The following is a 19,380-nucleotide window of genomic DNA, read 5'->3' as shown; positions in this document are numbered from 1 at the left end:
TACTAGAGAGCCTTTATTGGGCACTTTGTGCATCAAATCCTTTACAAAAAAAAAGCATTGATTAAAAACATGTTTTTTGTCCCTTGACATGTAATGTTAGAATAGCTTCATATAAAAAGGAAAAAAAAACAACATTATATTATTAGGAATAATAGAAATTTGGATATATATGGTAAAAAACAACACAATGACCCACATCCGTTCTCTTAATAAATATATACACAATAAGTACTGAGATACAAAAGAAGGGATCCTGTAGATCCATTTGCCGGTGGATATGTACAACATTATTTCCATTAAAAAATGAAGAGTAGTTTTATCAATTAAGTTTGTATTATATACTGTAGTTGTGGCAATATAGGAGTTTTTTCTGAATGTGCCTGAACCTAAATATCATATTGCACTTCCAGAACAGTCAGCGCAGACTGTACTAGATATCCATTGACCTATTTCATCAATATTCAGAAAAATACTCTACAGTGAAAGGGTAGCTGTGACTATTTAATACTTACAAAGAGGCCATTATTTAAGTTGATCTAAGGAATAACATCTTTTAAGCCATTTCACTCACAAAAAACATTTTACGCAAAGAAAACAAAAATACAACAAACATTTACTGTACAGATATTCTCCCCCTTATTGTATGATGGTTAAAGAAGGTTTTACACACTAAATACTGCCATGTTGTTTAGTATTAATACACTGAACCGCTGGGGCTCCATCGATAATTTGCAGTCTTCATTTGTGCACTAAAATACCCAACTTTACTGATTGTAATCGTCAGTGCTATGGCTTTTGGGAGGGAGCTGTTTCTCCTCATACAATTCAAACATATGGGAAACACTGCTGCTAGCATAGCGTGAGGTATAGCAGCACCACAAACAATGTACAACAGTAGGCACTAATATTTGAGGTGCAGCTTATTGAATACAAAATAAAGGTGTCAATGTAACAGTCAAACTTGACCTAACTTGTTGATTCTTATGCGCAAGAGGGTTTTAAAATGAATCCAAATGTATAACTTATATATCTAATAAACATTGTGGTCTATTAAGAGCTATGGCTTTTTCAATACCTCTTGTGGGACTTTTAAAACAGCACAAAGACAACATGATTTACATTTCCCATCAAGTCCGTAGTCACTGCATAGCTAGATGTGTAAACCACTACTCCTGACGGCTCCGATCCCTCTGTTCTGGATGACGTCACCTCTTCCTGTCCAATCAGATTTCGGTGAGGGTGAGTTTACACATGCCGCCCAAATCCTCCATGGTGATCTGGAAGGTGTCTTCGTTGGAGTAGTGTTTGATGATGTTGTCGTCCATGTGGACTAGAATCCTATTGAAAGACGGATACGGGTGTTAGCTACCTGTTTATCTTATCCTCATCACAAAAGACTAAAATCTTGACTTATATTTGGAAATAAATTGATTAACATGGGCAGAATTCGAAGGTAGCAGGGTACCACAACAGAGGTGATTTACAGCAGGTCTGAGCAAGACTATGTTCGGTCTTATTCACCCTTATTCACTTTCTTGAAAGTGTAGCAACATCCTGCAGGAAGTTAGCACAGTTTCATATAAAGACTTAACACAGGCGAAACAGCTAGCCTGGCTCTGTCCCTTCATCTTAAATAAAATCTGCCGATCAGCACCTCTGAAGCTCATCAATTAACATGTTGTATGTTGTTTGTTTAACCAATACAATTTGGTTTAGGGGGCTTATGTGCAGGACTATTTATTTTATATCATAGTAACTTCCTGAAGTCTTGTTGGTACAGTGATGTTTAATTAGTGATCTTTAGAAGTGCTGATAGGGAGACTTTTTCCACCTTTGTACAGAGCCAGGCTGGCTGTTTCTCCCAGGTCCCAGTCTTCGTACTAAGATAACAAGCTACAGGCTGCACTTACCGTACACATGAGATTGGTAACAATATTCTCATCTTAAGCATGTTCAATTGACACTTGAAATGTGAAATATTCCTTCAGGATTTATTGCACCACAGCAGGACTTTGCTCAAGACCTTGGCTTTACCTCCAATATGCAAATGTAATCATTGCACAATTTCATTCAATATCCCAATTATGGCGATGTCAATCAAGCCTGTATTGGTCTGTTCTTCCTGCAGCTCATGATTGGCTGAGATGTGCATCACATCAGCTGCTAGTTTGATTGCCAATGCACAATTAAATCACAAATTACCAACTAAATACCTATCAGACGCATTTCTGAAAGTTTAAATCGGGCTAAATGTCAGCTATGCTTGGTGTTGGCATAAAGGAGTGTGGTGTGTTTGTGTTCGGCACAAATCAGCCAATCAAGAATCGAAAATAGCCAAGGGTTTGATTGACACGCTCATTATTTGCATTTTGAAGGAGATCTAAAACAAAACAAAACAAAAAACAAAAGTTTTTCTTTTACTCACCCTTTCTTGCACTTCTTATAGACTTTTCCAACTTTGTCCAAAGGTATATCGTACTTTTCTGAAATCTGTTTGAGGAAAAACACAAATCAATGTTGAAATAACAAAAGAAACATAAAAGCTTGAACAAAACAGTCTTTTTTGTTTTGGCACTCAGGTCTTCACAGCTCTTTCACATGTTATGGCTCCGTAAGTACTGTGCATGACCCTTGTATCCCTGCTTACTTTTTAAACTATGTGAAAACTAAATTAATCTTACTGCTACATTCTCCTCTTCTTCTTTCTCCCCAGGACGCCTCTACTTCCTTTTTTCCACAATGTTTTTTCCCATCCCTTCCCCCATGTCCTTTCTCTTTCTCTTCCACTCTTTGCTCTTATTCTTCCCTACATTATTCCCGGGTAACAGTCCTGCCACAGCTTATTTAGCCAGTATGAAACAGAAGCATGAAGTGCAATAGGAGCCATGAAAACTGAGGACAACTTACAGCTTCCACCAGGCCTTTCAGCGTGGGATTCTTCAGCATAAGAGCATCAAACACCTCCTCTGTCTCCCTGCGCACGTACAGCAGTACTGTGTGGTAAAAAAAGAGGAAGAGGCGTCAAAGTAAAGCACGCATGTTCAGGGATTGAACGCAACATCAAACCCAAATCTGGCCTCAGACAGAAGTCAATAGAAGGTATAAAAGCAGCTTAAGTTTGTGGATGTATAGCATCAAACACATGCACACATATATTTGAACCATTAATACATCAGCAGATATGATGTATAACGCTCCGGCAGGCCATTTTAACTAAATACTCCCCCTGCGAGGCTGCATGGGCACTCATCCAGAGTCAAAGAAGTGGCACTGGGCCCACACAAAGCACAGTCATCATACACAGTTGTAAAGAGACACACATACACACAGAAGGACAGACCCACCGCTCATTCACTACACTCAGTCTTCTCAAAATAGATCACGCTCTAAATAGATCTCTTTCGTCTATTGTTTTCCGACCTGCTGCAGGAACTTGTGATATTGTGGCATCTCAATACAGGAAATACGGCTTCTGCTTTCAGGTATTTTCACCTGTTTACATCATCTGTATATGGCGCATAACCAAACAGAAAAGATGGGAGACAGTATGGAGATGGTTTCAAAATGAGACAGACGTCATTTGAAGGAGGCTGCTCGACATGACTGGCAGTTTCGGACGTCAGCACAATCCCCTCCAAACCATCGCAAGGCTGCCAACTATCTCACTGGAAAAACATAACAGCTGTTGTGGAAAGATTATGAAACGCTACCTAAAGCTTGAAATGAATTTAGTTGACGTTGGGGTGAATAGGGAAAGGGAACAAATCGGTCATGCTTTTGATGAATAATAGTTCATTTTAAAGTTACACCACCTACTTTAAATAGTCCCTAGACTCAATCATTAGATGTAATTATATAAGGTACACTAAAAGTGACATGTAATTTAAAGGAGCAGTTCTCCCCAAAAATGTATATTCAGTGAACATCTGCTTTGTGGACTTTGAAACTGACTTTCTATCAGCATGAGGGTGAGCAGACAATGGCTGAATTTTGGACTCAAGTTGCAGCAGCATCCAAACCAGTGTCTTATCTGTCTGTTTTAGCTTGTGCACCCATAAAATAGTCACGTCTATTTGTGACCTCTCATCACAGGACAAGGCTTTATACTGAGACATAAGTTGTCCGCAGTTCAGACTACCAAAGAGTGATTTCACCCTCTGAGATTGTTAATTTGAAGGAGTTTTAGAGGCCTAATGAAGTGAAAGCGTCCAGCTTTTCACAAAAAAAGCAAAAAATTGGAGAAGATCTGAAAAAAATTTGACAATATTGTGTAACAGGAGTATCAGATGACCCCTCAATTATTCTTAGAACCCCCCAGAAACCTCACTGCAGGTGTACTGATTCAGAATCTGTATGAAACTAGTTTGAAAAGGTCAACACTTTAAAACTTTCCTCTTCTAGCTATAACACATCTTAAAGCATTTGTTTATATATCTTAGCATTGAATGGCACTAGCTGCAGACGGCCTATGAATAGGATATAGGGTAAAGGGCACAGGCTTGTTTGCATGTGTGCACGTAGTGACCAGCGGTATTTTGTTGGGTCAGTGGGGGCCTTGGGCACGTGTGTGTGTTTTGAAAGACCTGGAATAATCACATGGTCCGGAGAGAGAGAGAATGGGTGTATATGGGAGGGAAATTGTTCTCAGGTGGCCATCACAGCAAACACACACACACGTACACACATGTGCACACACTGATCATATAACCTCTGAGAAGAGCGTCACTCTGGACTTTTACCTTTCTTTGGTTCCTCCTCTCTTGCCATCTTGTTTGGAGGTGCACCGAACTCATCGTCACTGAAGGGTAATCTCTTCATGCCCGAGCTGCAGCACACACACACACACACAAAAAAAATAAATCACTGCTTGAATGCCCTTAACAGCCAGCTAACAGGCTATAAAACACACAAAGCACATGGGCATTTCCTAGAAACAACAACCCTGAATGCCTTTTACTGCGAAAGTGCCAAAGGTTGTCTCGGTTCAAAACTACTAAAAAGCAAGTGTGAGAAGAGCAAGTGTGAAATCAGGGCATCCATGAACTCACCTCTCCTCTCCATCTTCTGTCGAGTATTGCTGCAGAACAAAAAGAGACAGAGACATTTACTCATATGAATAAAAGTTTAAGCATCTGAGATCACCTTAAACTTCTAATACAACCGGCTACAGATGTTTTAGATTCGAGTACCCAATATTGATAGACATTATATTAATTCTGATTTTAATGTATATCCTGCACTGAAAGTGTGTGTTTAAAATGTACAACTTTAACAACTACCCTTGCAAGTCAACCACGTCAAAGAAAAAGTCAACAAGCAAGTCTGAAACATCTCCAGTGTTGACCCGAGAAACGAGCCTGGTCGACACAAAACAGCTAATCAGCTGTCTAGTTATATATGTGGAGCAGTTACAGCTGGAGAAACACGGATCAAAGTGCAGGCCTGCCCCCTGACAGAGGTTCTCAGAATCATTTTCAGGGGTCACGAGGCCCAATTTTACTTGTCAATTACGCCCCTAAGCTATGGAGCATGCCACCTATTGATTTCTGGGAAGCCAGCAAACTAAAAAGGTAAAAACATCATTGCTTCAGCATTTAACTAGCTATGACTTACCTGATGCAAGCCAGAAACTATTTTCTGAACATTTTCATTGTAATTGCATTTAAGCATTTTTTTTCCTTCTATTTTGATACTTTTTATCCTATTTCAATAATCAAGTGGGTTTTATCCATCTTATTTTACATTAATTATGGCAGTCTATCCCTGTTTTTATGTTTTTTCTTTTTTTTATATTAAAGAACTTTTCTTTAATAGTAATATCTTTGTTGTAAAGCACTTTTAGCTGCATTTCTTGTGTGAAAAGTGCAATGCAAACAAATATGATTATTATTATTATTATAGTAAAACCATGCTTTTGAGGTTTGACATGTGGATCAAATGCAGGCAATTCAAAGTTCTTTAAACAAGGTGAAGAAATGCATTAGAATTGAGTATTACGTCAACAATGTAAATTGTAAATGTAAATGTAACAATAATAGACCAGAAATACAGCTATTGTGCATTTACACTGCTGTAATAATTTGTAAGTTGCTATGTGGAGGCTGTGTTCATTTACACAGTAAATATCAAAGTGCACAGGTTCAACCAAAAATATGTTACTTTTTTCTTCTTGGAAAGCTCTTTCTTTGCAGCCTAGTGCCCTGTGACTGTATTGATTGCAGGCGTTGCTGTTAATAGAAATCTATTCTGAGCTGGTAGGTAAACCCAGAGTTTATCAGAAACTGATAGCAGCTCAGTCAGGTTCAATGTCATGGCCAGCACCAAAAATAACTTCCTGTGACTCCCTCAGCCTCACTGGTAGCAAAGTAAACTCAAAGAACGAGAGGATGGGAGAAAGAGTGCATTTTTTAATTTGTACCCAGCTGGGATGGTTCATAATTTGACCAGCAGGGGTCACTCAAAATCCACAAATATTCTTTTCCCTGGCTGTCCGTTTTGTCATGTATGTATGACATGAAAAGTGCCTGAAATGCCCAACGGACTAGGTGTCAGGTGTACATGTTGACTGCTGCTGGTCAGCTCAGATAAAAACTGCACACATGCTTTAAGTGTAAAGTCATTAAAGCCATTAAACACATCTAAATGCTGCACAGGTACTATTTTATGAACCACGCCGGTTTGCTTTGAGTCACTGGTAAATGATTCATCCTGTGAGTAAGCAGTCTGAAATAAAGCCACCAGTATGGAGGACTCCTATCAGAGCTAGAAACAAGAACTGTCTGTTCCTGCCAACTAAGCAAGCAGGTCACCTCGACCCAGCTGGCTGATGAGTGGGTGGAAGCTGAAACCAGCAAACTGTTTATGGACCACCTAAGACGATGCCAGGGCCACATGAATGCAGCAAAAACAATTTTCATGTGACTCCATGTTATCTTAAAAAACACTGGTGGTATTAAGAGTTTTTGTGTGTGTGTGTGATTGCCACTCACATGGCGCTGGAAGGAAGAGAAGTGAAGGTCAGGGATGAAGAGGACGGGCTGGGTCTCGAAGTCATTCATCATCTTGAAGATGGTGACGTCGTTGCGTTTCTGGAGGATGGGCACTTTGACGTCCACGACTGGGAGGAAAACACAGAACAGGGAGCAGTTTAATAAGAAGTCTTTAAAACTGCATTCAAATACTTTTACAGCTGCTTGAGGATAGCAAAACAAGCTGTAAACAGAGCATTGATTTATTAGGTATCACCTTGTAACACTGTTAGATAACACGCTGGCAAAAAAGTTATTTTACACGTCCAGAAAGCCACAGGAGCATTTCTTGGCACCAGCAAATGTTAGTCTGCTATTCACGCTATTTTTAAATCTGTTTTGGTTTCAAGTGACTCCTGAGGGAAATACCTGCCCCTTTAGCTGCTGAACGCTGCGCTACGTTCGCTAGCTAGTTGCTAACTTTGCCTGTCGACTGTTTGGTGCTGGGCCGGCAGCTCGGAGTGGGTTTATCCGCGCTATTGCCTGTAAACAGCACCAAATTTGGCTGGGAAACGGTTGATGTTGATTGCAGTGATGCGAGTGAACCAAAACTGTGGGCATCAAAAAACAAAATACAAAAAAAACTGCCAAAAATAGCTAGCGTTTAGCCAAGCCAAAATGCTCTGAACAGCTGAGAGAGGAGGGGCGATATTTCTCTTTGCATCACTACAAACGTCCACTTTCCAATTATAGTCATTTAGGTTGACTATTGTTCATGTAAAAGTGTTGATCAGTGCAGCTTTAAGACAATAATAGATCCTCTTAACTCTGATACAGCTGATTTGGGGTGAGAAAGAGGCGGGAAGTCCAGCTGAAGGAATCACATTTTCTACAGTGTATCGTATTTTTTCAGCGCAGGTGTGTCTGAACTCATCTTAACTTGACTTTGTTTTGTTATGAAGTGTAACAGATTGGATTATATATAATACACTTAAACTCTGGGATTACTGACAGCCGGTACAGTAGTTCCAGCCCCCTGCTTGGGCATATCAAACAAGGTAAAGTACAGAGTGACTCACAGGCCAGGCCAGGGTTGAGCTCGGCCACCTTCCCTTTCCTGCGGGACTGCTTCCTCTCCTCGTCACGGATCTTCCTCTCGGCCCCCTTGTCGCAGAAGACCTTGATCTGGCAGTAGGCGCGGTGGATGGGCTTGTTGCTGCGGTTGTTGTAGCTGTAGGTGTCGATCTGCAGGTTCAGAGGAAGACCCTTCACGCCCTTCTGAGAGGAGAAGTCTGTGCTCAGGCAGTTGACGGAGATGAAGATCTGCAGAGAGAGAAGTCAGGAGAGATGAGACAAAGAAGATGGAAACAGGTGTGTTTGCGGCAAAGAGGAAATGTCCAACTTCACTTGTACTTAAGAAATTTAACCTAAATACAAATTTCTTCAGTGGAATCCAACAGCAACTTTATTGATAATATGGCTTACTATGGCTGTTATTAAATCATCAATCAATCAAGACACTGAAGGCCTTCCTGCAGCTGATGTCCCATTCAGTGTTCTGTGTCGCCCTCTATTGGTCGATTCTAGTAACAACAGGCTCATATTTCTTTCTAATGCGGAGGTGCTTCTTTGTCTTCCTGTTGCTTGTACTGAAAACAGGTTGTCATTGTGTCAACAAAAGACATGATCATAACAGAGCGTTTGGATTCACCTAACAGAGAGGATCCAAGAGGTAAAGCAGCAGGTATCGCTGATATTATAAATACTACGAAGGAAATAAAAAAGGAAATGTGTGAATGTATTTGTGCATTAAATACAGTACAGTGTATTTAAAACCCACCGTCTATTCACTAGTAAACACCCTGAGCATGTTTTCTTTATTAAAACTTTTTTTTAATGTTGTCATAAAAAGTCATATATCAATACATATTGATTCTGGATATTTGGAACAGTTTCATTACTCTTTTCTGCATTGAACACTAGTACTAGTTGTTCAAGGTATTGTATGAAAGTTAGAAATTCCAGTACTGTGACAACACTACTTTATTTACATATCACGTAGAGTAGGGCTACTACTAAACGATTATTTTCAGTGTCGATTAATCTGTCGCTTATTTTCTCGATTAATCGATCAGTTGTTTGGTCTATAAAAGGTCAGAAAAGGGTGAAAAATGTTGATAATTTTTTCCCAAAGCGCAACATGACATCCTCAAATCCTTGTTTTGTCCACAACCCAACTGTCATAGAGTTTACTGTCATAAAACAAGAAAAGATTTACTGGAATTAAGAGAATTGTTACTTTTCTTTATTAAAAAAAATACTCGATTAATTGGTTATCAAAACAATTTAGTGGTTGGGTTGTTTGATTTGGTTGGGAATATAAAACCACAAGTAAACAGGCTGTGTTTTTTTCTTTACAACACTTTGAAGTGTTTTCTAATAATATTTGGAGTGATTACCACTGAAGATTTGTAGATTTTTAGAAGACCTAAGTCAGAGAAATTGATGCTGAGGGGTAAGAAGAATTTGTAACTAGTAAAACAAAGATCAAAAAGTGCAAAGAACCCCGGAGCAGGTAAACATAAGGGAGGGGCTGCCTTTTGCAAATACACGGAAAAAGCATACACGCTGCTGGGCAATCACCCCGGGGGCAAGTCACACATTCACACACCTGCTCACACACGTGTTCGTCTGTCACTTAACAGATCTATAAGATCAATCATCATTGATGAGATGATCAAATAACGTGGCAGGGCGGTGCTTCCAAAAATACACACACGGTGAAGTCATGAACACACACAAGGATGAACATCCTGACACAGGCCTCGAGTCATGAGACGGTTAGACCCACATCCTGGTGTGGGTGAGAGGTTTCTGCATGTGACGACAGATGAGCCGAGGAGCCATGTTTTCTCTTTCTGTTTGTCAGTCGTCCACCATCTCAGGCTGACAGTGAAGCGGCATGCGGGTCAAACTAAAATATCAAGACTTCCCGTCACCTCTATTACCTGTTGAACAGGATTTTATTTTCTAACCGCCAATCCCGTCATCGTCCCCCCTGCTGAGGTTCCTCATTCCTGCACTCTTTGTCTGGTGTGCAGAAATACCTTAACACACCACAATAGGGGTGACAGGTTGAACCAATCAAGAACGTAAACGCACAGAGCAGGAGGACTTATACAAGCACACACACACACACCCATGTCTCCACGCAACAAGACTAAACACACAGAGAGGAGGTGACAGCATCGCAACTCGTCGATTTAAGCCCCTGTTTTCCTTAACGACTGTTTTGGAGGATCACAATGAACAAAGTGGATGATGATTGCCGACAAAGAGGTCTCAACACCTGAAACCTTCATTTTGCTCCATGGTTTGAACCACACAGGACCTCTGAAAAGGAGGAGTCGTCTATTTTTGGCTTAAGTGTGTTGATGTGAAAAGTTCAAGGCTCATATTAAGAGTTCAAGACGAGGAAGTATACGGAAACCGTGGATCACCAGAGATCCTGTGGACCAAATAATGCACTTACACATTAATTTAATGTGTGTGTGTTTATTTTGTTGTCTTACTTTGGCCTCCTCGTTGGTGTCCCAGGTGAAAGAAATGGCGTTATAGGAAATCTCCTCGATGTTGCCGATGGTGTTGAAGCTCTCCTTGTAGTCAGCTGTGACAACAAACAAGAGTTAAGAGTTAAGATCTAATTTTGTAGAAGAGCCAAATATCAGAGGTGTGTTAACTGCACAAAACAAACAAATCAACAATTAAGAAAAAGCTTTAAAGGCGGCACAATTAATCTCCAGCCAACCTATTTTCAACCGTAAGAACCAAACAACACACCTTTTCCTGTCAGTTACTGCTAAGCTGCTCTTTCAACGAGACACTTAACGGTATAGACACGGGAGGATTAATCAGACTGATCCATGATAAAACCAGCATGAATCATTGGATCTTTAATATCACCACCACCTGTGTATCAGCCGTGTCTCAGACATTACACCTGCGTTGATTTGACTCTTTACTGCAGCACTTTTGTTATGCCAAATATGATTTCTTAATGTAACTGACAGTGTTGGAGGACGTGTTCAGATTCTTTTTCTACTTAGTAAAAGCACTGATACCAAACTGTACACAAAACATGTCAATTAAAAAAAAAGTCCTGCATTGAAAATGCTATTTAAGTTAAAGTATGTAAAAAATTAAACATAAAAATAGCCTACTCATTGCAGAAAAATATCCTTTATTACAACATTTACAACTACAATACACTACTACTACTACTACTCTAATATCATTAGATTATTTGTACTTTTGCCAAGTTGGTTATGTTTTCACCAGTGTCTGTTTGTTTGTTGGTTTGTCAGCAGGATTACACAAAAACCACTGAATGGATTTCCATGAAACGTGGATGGAGGATGGCTGGGATTGTTTTTCTCACTTTCATTAACTTTACATTTATCAACATTTTCATTCATTCTCAGGGAATAATGCATGGATCTTGAGGAAACTTGAGGAAATGTACTCAGTTAGATTCCACCACTGGTATTTAAGACTTCTTACCGATGTCCAGACACCTCTGTTTGGCAGTGTGCTGTCTGGAGTGCCAGTACTTCCAGTGTTTCAGCTGATCATCTCTGCACTTCTCCTCTCCAAACACCACCATCACGACACTCTGTCAACAAATAACACACACAGTGACTTCTTGATACTCAGCATGTGATTACTGTCAATAAATACTTCGCTTCTGCTCGTTTCAGGTGTATTTTTTATCCTCCTTTCTTACTCGGACTTTGGTGATGGGTTGCTGGATGTCTTTGTTGTCGACCTCCCTGAGGGTGATCGGGTAAAACTGGCCCTTGTTGAGGTATGTCATCGTCCCGTCACCTGTCTTCTGACGCAGAGACTTGGACGCCTCGAGGGTGTACTCGTAATGATTCCTGAAAAAGGGTTAGATGAGTAAACATCAAGAAGAAGCCAAACTGGATAACAATGCAATAACAAAAAAAGCGAGGTGGCACGCTTCATTTCGCCACTGTGACCCAAAATCAGTGTGTTGTCGGATAATGCCCGTGTGTGCAGACACAGAGGAGGGAGTCCGGTATCTCCCCTGTGACTGCCATGAATGAGGCCATTCTGCCGTGTTGTGTCAAAAGCTGAATGGAGGTGCAAGTCGGACGGTGGGCCGGCGGCAGCGAGACTTACCCCGGCACGGCGTCGAACTGAGGATACTCGTCAGGCGTCATGGAGGCCATACGTAACTGGAGATCCCCTGGGAAGGAAAACACCTGCAGCGCACAAAGGAAACAGCAAAAAGAGGATATCACACAGCTGATTTGCTTTGATTTTAAATTATATTTATTAGTAATTCACCAGAGGAATAATCAGTATTCTAATTAAGAGCCCCTCAGGGTTTTTTTTCTCTTTCTTCCCTTCACTTTTCTGTGGATTTTATTAATCTGTTCTCCCCCTTCATCCACATTTAGTTGAATTTAAATAGCTCTTCCTTCATTCATCACCCCCTCCTGTACAGGGGTTTTGTTGGGTTACTCTTTTCCACTGTAATTCCCCCCCAGGTTAAATAGAGAGAGAGAGGGACAGAGAAAGGGCTTTGGCTATTGTAGGAGAGAAGTACAGCACTTTATTGTGTTGGTGAGACAATGGCATAATAACACACTGGCCGCTATTTTGGCATGTTCAAATAAAACCAGGGGAAGGCTGAGCCCACCGCTGGCTCCATGGGATCAGGTGAATATCCTATTGTCTGATGGGAGAGATCTGAGAGAGGAGAGGAGAGGTGAGGAAAGCGAAGGAGAGGAGGAGGAGGAGGAGGAGGAGGAGGAGGGGGAGGTTGTCGGGAGAGCATTAGCGGTTTTTAGAAAAAAGGGGATCGAAACACACACACCTCCTGGGAACCATCCTTGAAACTCTCCGAGAAGGTGGAGTCAGGGGGCGTGCGGGACTGGGTGCTGGGACTGAACTGGACCCCGTTGTGGGTGAGCTGGCGCCCAGTGAAGACGCCCACGTGGTTGTCAGTTTCGGTGCAGTTGTTCGGTATGGTCACCGAGAAGCCTTGGCTGGGCCCCTCTGTCTTGACCGGCGGGTAGTTTGGCACGGCGGCAATGGAAACTGTGACTGTTGTGTCTGAATATAGAGAAGCAAACTGACAGTCAGGGTTTCTGTTTTTAAGCCACTCCTGTCAGCTTGTGTTATTAATTGTGAACAGACCTGGTGAGGGGAACTGCCTCTTGTCCTGGGACAGCTGTAGAATATTGAAGGGCGCCTTGAGGACCTGGATCCTGCTCTCCATGCCGGCTTCCTGGAGTGGAGTTATGGAGTGTCCAGCCTGGATCTGATGCCTGCAACGAAGGGGATTAAGGCAGTTTTTTTTTAACAAGTCATTTCAAAGTCAATACAGCCCATTCAAATCCAAAACAACAACCACTAATAATCAATAGTTTCAACTTGCCCCTTTGTCTCTATGTGTTCTCTGTCTTTTATTATCTGTTTTTTGAGTTTCACTGCTGCGCAACCAGTTGCCCTTTGGGGGCAAGTTAAGTGACTGATTACCCCTTAGATAACCCATATTTATGCACTCAGCTTGGATTCAGGTGCTACAAACCATTTAAAAGGAGTAAAATAGCTCTCAAACTAAATTCTATTACTCTTATTTGAAATTTTAAAGCTTGATCTCTTTATTTCTAGACACTTGGTACTGTGACTGACTTGTTTGTGTGATACATTGCAACCTGGTTAAATACACGTAAATAAGTAAAGTATAATCTTGTAAATCTTGTGTTTGAACTTCAACTTAAGAACAAATCTATTGGTTTAGACTCTGAAATTGTGTTCAAGCTCAAAACAAGGCTTTTTGATATTTTGGAGAAACAAAGTCCAGTTGTAAACTGTTGTTGTTTTATTTTAGCTAGTTTCTGTACTGCATTTAGCTCCCTCGTATATAGAGAGTTTGGTTGAGCTTGAATCTCTCTATTCCCTCCATGCCGTGGTCTGCCGTGCTTTAATTTTTAAAAGGGGGTGGTATTAGGGGAGGGCTGCTGCTTACCTTTTGTTGGGATCCACATCACAGACCAGTGCTTCTGGCTTGCTCTGGGGTATTGTTCTCTTTTCCCTGGGCACCTGTATGGGAGGGTAAACACAGCCGCTCAGCTTCTGACCACATCACATCCAACAACCCGGGTCATCACGCTGTCTAGATCAGTAACATGACTTCGGCTCTGCCTCGCAGATGTTGCTTACTGGTCTCATGACAGTATGGAGAAAGATCATGTGGGGAAACGGCTGTAAGGATTTGGTAACTGATCCCCTGACGTGAGATTCTGCATTTTTGATTTATGAGAAAAGAGAATTTTCCTGTACGCCAAGGAAAGTAATTTCTGAGATACCTTATAGTAGTCGTAGAGAAGCCCGAGAGCTGCAGCGCTGTCCTCGTCTCCATTAATGCTCATCATGGCCTTGGTGGCAGCTGTCAGCGGGTTCTCCAGAAATGATTTCCAAGCTTCATCTTCTGTGGTGAAGGAGCGACGCTGGCCGCCATAGCCTGCCTCGTTCTGGAGAACCAGGACCGCACGCTTACTGCGGGGGGACAAGAGTTTCATCAGTGACTGTGCACAAACCAGTTATTAACATGGTAATGCTTTTTTAATGCAGAAATCTGCTTGTGTGATTTCGTCTTCTACCTCCTAATTACATGATATTTCCAAAAAAACAACAACTGAAGGCATGACTTCAAATATATCAGCCCAGTTGGCAGAATAAAATGATGGCATTGTATATTTCTGCAAACCACAGATACATGCAATTTTGCTTATATCAACATTTCTACAATACATGTCATATAAACGTACGCATTACATATAAATGAGCTGACATTTAAATCTGGCGGAGAAGGGGTGGTGAAAGCTAGGCAAGAAGGCTCCCAAGCCAGAGACCACTGTTTGAGATTGTGTTTTAACCTTTGTAAGCATGAAACCACCACTCTCACAAGACATTGTGAAATTTTCCAGATGTCGGGACTGTCGGGATTTCCAGCTGTGTTTGTGGTGACAGAACCAGGTAAGCTAGACATGATCTTTTTGTTTGAGGGGATGGTGTTGACATTACAGCTAGCCCAGAAGGCTTCCAAGCCAGAGACCACTGTTCGAGACAGTGTTCAAACATTTGTACCACCAACGAGATGTCAACGTCAACAAAATGTCGGGACATTTTCCATCCGAGTTTGTGGTGACAAGCCAAACATGATCTTGAGAAGATATTGGTGGCAAAACAGCTAGAAGACTGCTATTCAAGACGCTTGTAAGCGTATAACCACTGGATATTTTATATGAGAGATCAGGATATTTCTAGTCGAGTGGCAAAAAACCTGATATTTATGACCAGATGTCGGGACATTTTCCAGCCATGTTTGAGGCAAAACATTTTTTTATTTTGATGAGTTGTCAGAACAATGTGGTTCATTTTCAATGTGTCAGAGTCAGGTAACGCAAAACATGATCTTTTCCTGATCCTCACCAAGAAGTTTTTGTGCCTAAACCTAACCTGACTGTAAGCACAGCGTTGTCACAAGATAGACTAGACAGAAAAGGAAGTGGAAAGTCCCAACGTAAAAAAAAAAGAGTAAAGTCTCAATCTACCCGTGGTTTGCAGAAACGTACACAACCTATTCACGTTTGAAAGAGCTGTTATAGACTCTAGGATTAATAGACTACTCCTACAATCTCAGCCGCGTTTCAAAACAGACAAACAGGTTATAAGAGCGAAACATCCACCGTGCCAATCCTCTTTATCTACGAGACCAGTTGTTCAAGCTTTTTTCAATGATTGTGCAACAAATCTCAGCCATCGAACCACCGAGGTGTCTCGAGAGAAGACGCTCTACAGGCTCGTCCAGTGTGACGACACCGGCTCGAGGATTGCTGATTGGCCGAGGAGGCGACCGCGGGTGACGCATCTGACCCGGCTACATTCCTGTGTTTAATCAGCGCCACTGTTTTCATAGGAGAACCTGTTTGTGAAAAATAAGTTTTCATGCGCCTCCTTCTTCCTCTTCCATCGTTTGAAGCCTCGAGAGTCTTTGCTTTGTCAACAGGACTGAGTTGGACCAATGAGAATACACCACATTGTAGTTTTAGGCTCATTTGCTTGACTTGGTGTTAATTAGGTTATGTTAAAGGTCCTTTTTGTTGGAAACATTGACTTTTGAGTCTCATTCCCAACTTGTCAAAAACTGAGGCTTTGGGATTGTAGGTCAAGTCGGTCGGTCGCCATCCAGAAGCCTACAGTTTTCGACAAGTCTGGAACAAGACTCAAAAACCAACTTTTCTTATAAATAGGACCCTAACGATTCCATTTTTATTCTGTATGTGCTTATTTTCTGCATTTTAAAAAAATATTTGATGATTTGAAATAATTTTACAAAAAGTTTGTCAACACAACCTGCGGCTGTAATGATGGATCAATGGCACGATTAAGCAGGGTTTATCAAAAGGAAATACAAACACTGAACTTGCCTATTTACAGTAAATTTTAATATTTGCTCATCTTATATTTATTTAGATGTGCTAATCCCAAGAACAAAGTAAAGTCATTAGTCAAGCTCTTGCTTTCAAAGTTTCATCTAGATCATTAGCTCTGCTTGTCAAACTCTGGGAACTACACATCTTCATTTATCCGTCTGCTGATTTTCTGCCACAACAAAGTCATTATGACAAGGTGTAAACGGAGTGGTTCAGTTTCCACGTCTGAGTATCTACAACAAATACAGCTTTTTCCCTCTCAATGGTCCAAGCAAAGTGATAATTAGTAATCCTATATCTAATTGTGCTGCTCATAAAAGGCAACCTGATAAGATCCATTATTTTGCAGCAGTAAAACTCTCTCACTCTCATTACTAAAACAACAACACACACACACACAAAAAAAAGGGTTTGTTTTCAAGAGATTAATAAAGATTACACTTGTAGGGAATATAGATTTCATTTTTAAAGCACAAGAGCGTGAAGGAAAACAACACATTTTACTGTATCAGGAACAGTGTACATGTAGTGTCTGTTTTTTGACACAGAGCTTTTGGGTCGTGTAGAGTAAAAATATAACCTCATATAGCCCCTGCGCTTGCTTACATTGTCTGTGTAAGTAGTCGAGCCAACGCCTAGCAGGTGTACAGTTTCACTCCCCTCAAAAGTCTCCTTGTCGTTGCCCTCAAAAACATACAGCATATCACACCAGCCTGCAAATATTCCTTGATGTTTCATTAGTTTTTTTTTTAAGTGAGGCTGTCGATCATAACTCTTACTCAAACACATCAGCAGGCGGTTTCCTTAAGCTGACAGCTCCCTGCTCCGTGTTCACCCCTGAGCACACATCATTAAGACTTAAACTGTTGGGAGCTTGAAGCGAAATCAAACAGCAAACAGCCAGCCGCGATCACGGGACGGTTTTTTATTCTAACAGGCGCCTTGTGCTCGCACGACAGGTGGAGATACACCTGTACAGGCTTGAACATGACAGGTGAACAGAGCGGAGTTACACCATGGGAAACTATGTGATACAGTCACTCTCCAGAGCTGGCTGCCAGACTTGGAGTTAACTTACCCTTAAAAAATAAAGGCATACAAGAAGACACAATAATCCCAAAATAAATTCATAAATAAAATATCAGATTATTTTTTAAAATCGGTCTATCGGGCAGCAGCTGCAGGTCAAACCACTTCTCTTTTTTTAAATATAAATCCGTCTGTGCCGTGAGCTGAAAGAAAAAGTGTGAAAATCCACAACATATCTAGAGTCAGTATTACAGGTTTATAGAGTCCACCTGTCCCGCTGTGCAGGCTGGAGAGTGGAGAGTCAGGACAACTTACTTGTCATGCTCCTGTGACATCTCGGTCGGTCGAACTGGACTTTCTAGTTGGTACTGAAAATCCGATCCGTCTTCTTCTGGAAAACTGCGCCGCTAACGCTGGATGAGGGCCGCGGCAACAAACAAGGTGTCCCCTACTGAGCGAACGGGTTTTGTCGGCTTTTCTCGCTTTTTTGGGGCAATGCAGAGAAATTGAGGCCGGTTTTACCTGTGACAGGACCGCGGATTGGATTACAGGTGGACGGGAGGGCGGGGCCACGCTGTCAATTACTCTCTGGGAGGTGGTGATTGGCTCGCGCGGCGACCTACCTGGAGCTGCGGAGGGAGTCAGGGTGAGCCAGTGGAAGAGCAGGGTTTAACAGCTGTGATTTTATCATGCTGGGTCTGTTATTGGGGGGGAATGCGCATGCAAATACTTTGTGAATAATAATAAATTATTGAAACAGACAACAAAAAGGTGATGAGATGGTTAAAGATACAGAGGAGAAGTTAAGGATGCACCAGCATTACAAATAAATCACAACTGATCCATTGAAGACACTGGGTGCTAATTTAAGAACAGGAGGAGCAAGGTAGATCTTATTTTGCAGCATTATACGTTGGCAGTGATTGTATTTGTGTATGTGTTAAACAAGACTGCTTCATGTGCAGAATGGGGAGGATTTTTCCTCCAGAGACAAATAAGAAAAGATCTTTTGAATAAAAACCTGCGGTAGCTACTCATGGTGATCCAGTGTTTCCTCATGTCAAACATAAGATCTTGCAATCATTTTTAAGTAGGCGTTATACCAAAAACTCTGTTTATGAATGCATTGATAAAGACAGCTGCTTGTAAAGCATAGCTTCTGTCTTAAGAAAATAATCAGATGCCCATTAGATCACTGAAACAGGTTTGACCTGCTGCAATCATTCCTCCCAGTCATACTGGCTAAATCCCTTTCTAACATGATGCCGATGTAAAAGATGAGGGATTAAAAGGTTCTTCTGCAGCAACATATTATAGTTAAGTTTATCTAAAGCTTAAATATGGCTCCAGTAGTCGTGATTTAGACAAAAACAAGGGGGTATCTTCCATAGTTTCAGTCCTATTAGTACATAACAGATTTATGTCATGGCTGATACTCAGTCCACTTTAAAAGGGCAGTATCAGCACCAGTAACAAAATGTGAAACTTTCTGTGCAAGGCCATAAATCTAATTTTATCTGTGTTAGAGATGTATAGTGTTTTTGGTGGTCAATGGTAATTTTATAGGGAGCTTATTACAAGTAAATGCCAGGAAATGAAAAAACTGAACATCTGCAATTCCAGGACAGCTGGGCAAACTACATCTAACTACAACTACAAGATCCTGTGATATGGATGAAAGCACAACAGAGAAAACAAGTTTACTTCAGTTCTTTTTCGTGTGAGATTCATCTTAAGTTTATCTTTAAAAGGCCTTGGATCTGAGAGCATTTTCTCAGCCTGAAAATGAGGGAAAATCTATTCAAACTGGAAATGGCACTCAATAGAGTGCATACCTCCGCCCAACAGAAGCC

The 19,380-nt window shown here is 41.2% G+C and overlaps 1 protein-coding gene across 1 annotated transcript; it reads right to left on the bottom strand.

Moving 5' to 3' along the window:
* grhl1 (grainyhead-like transcription factor 1) lies at window positions 1-17,971 on the bottom strand. Its single transcript, XM_084381534.1, has 16 exons — window positions 17,843-17,971; window positions 14,369-14,558; window positions 14,029-14,102; window positions 13,194-13,324; window positions 12,871-13,109; window positions 12,171-12,253; window positions 11,752-11,905; window positions 11,529-11,640; window positions 10,541-10,635; window positions 8,048-8,291; window positions 6,990-7,117; window positions 5,049-5,077; window positions 4,740-4,825; window positions 2,908-2,993; window positions 2,426-2,490; window positions 1-1,338 (listed from the first exon to the last, which is right to left on the bottom strand). Exons 1-16 carry the CDS (start codon window positions 17,860-17,862, stop codon window positions 1,224-1,226), a joined length of 1,851 nt encoding a protein of 616 aa, XP_084237660.1. The 5' UTR covers window positions 17,863-17,971; the 3' UTR covers window positions 1-1,223.
* Window positions 17,972-19,380: the final 1,409 nt, after the last annotated feature.

This window comes from Pagrus pagrus (assembly GCF_965226575.1).
Source record: "Pagrus pagrus genome assembly, chromosome: 18".
Taxonomy (NCBI): domain Eukaryota; kingdom Metazoa; phylum Chordata; class Actinopteri; order Spariformes; family Sparidae; genus Pagrus; species Pagrus pagrus.
This window is presented reverse-complemented; position numbering and strand designations above follow the sequence as displayed.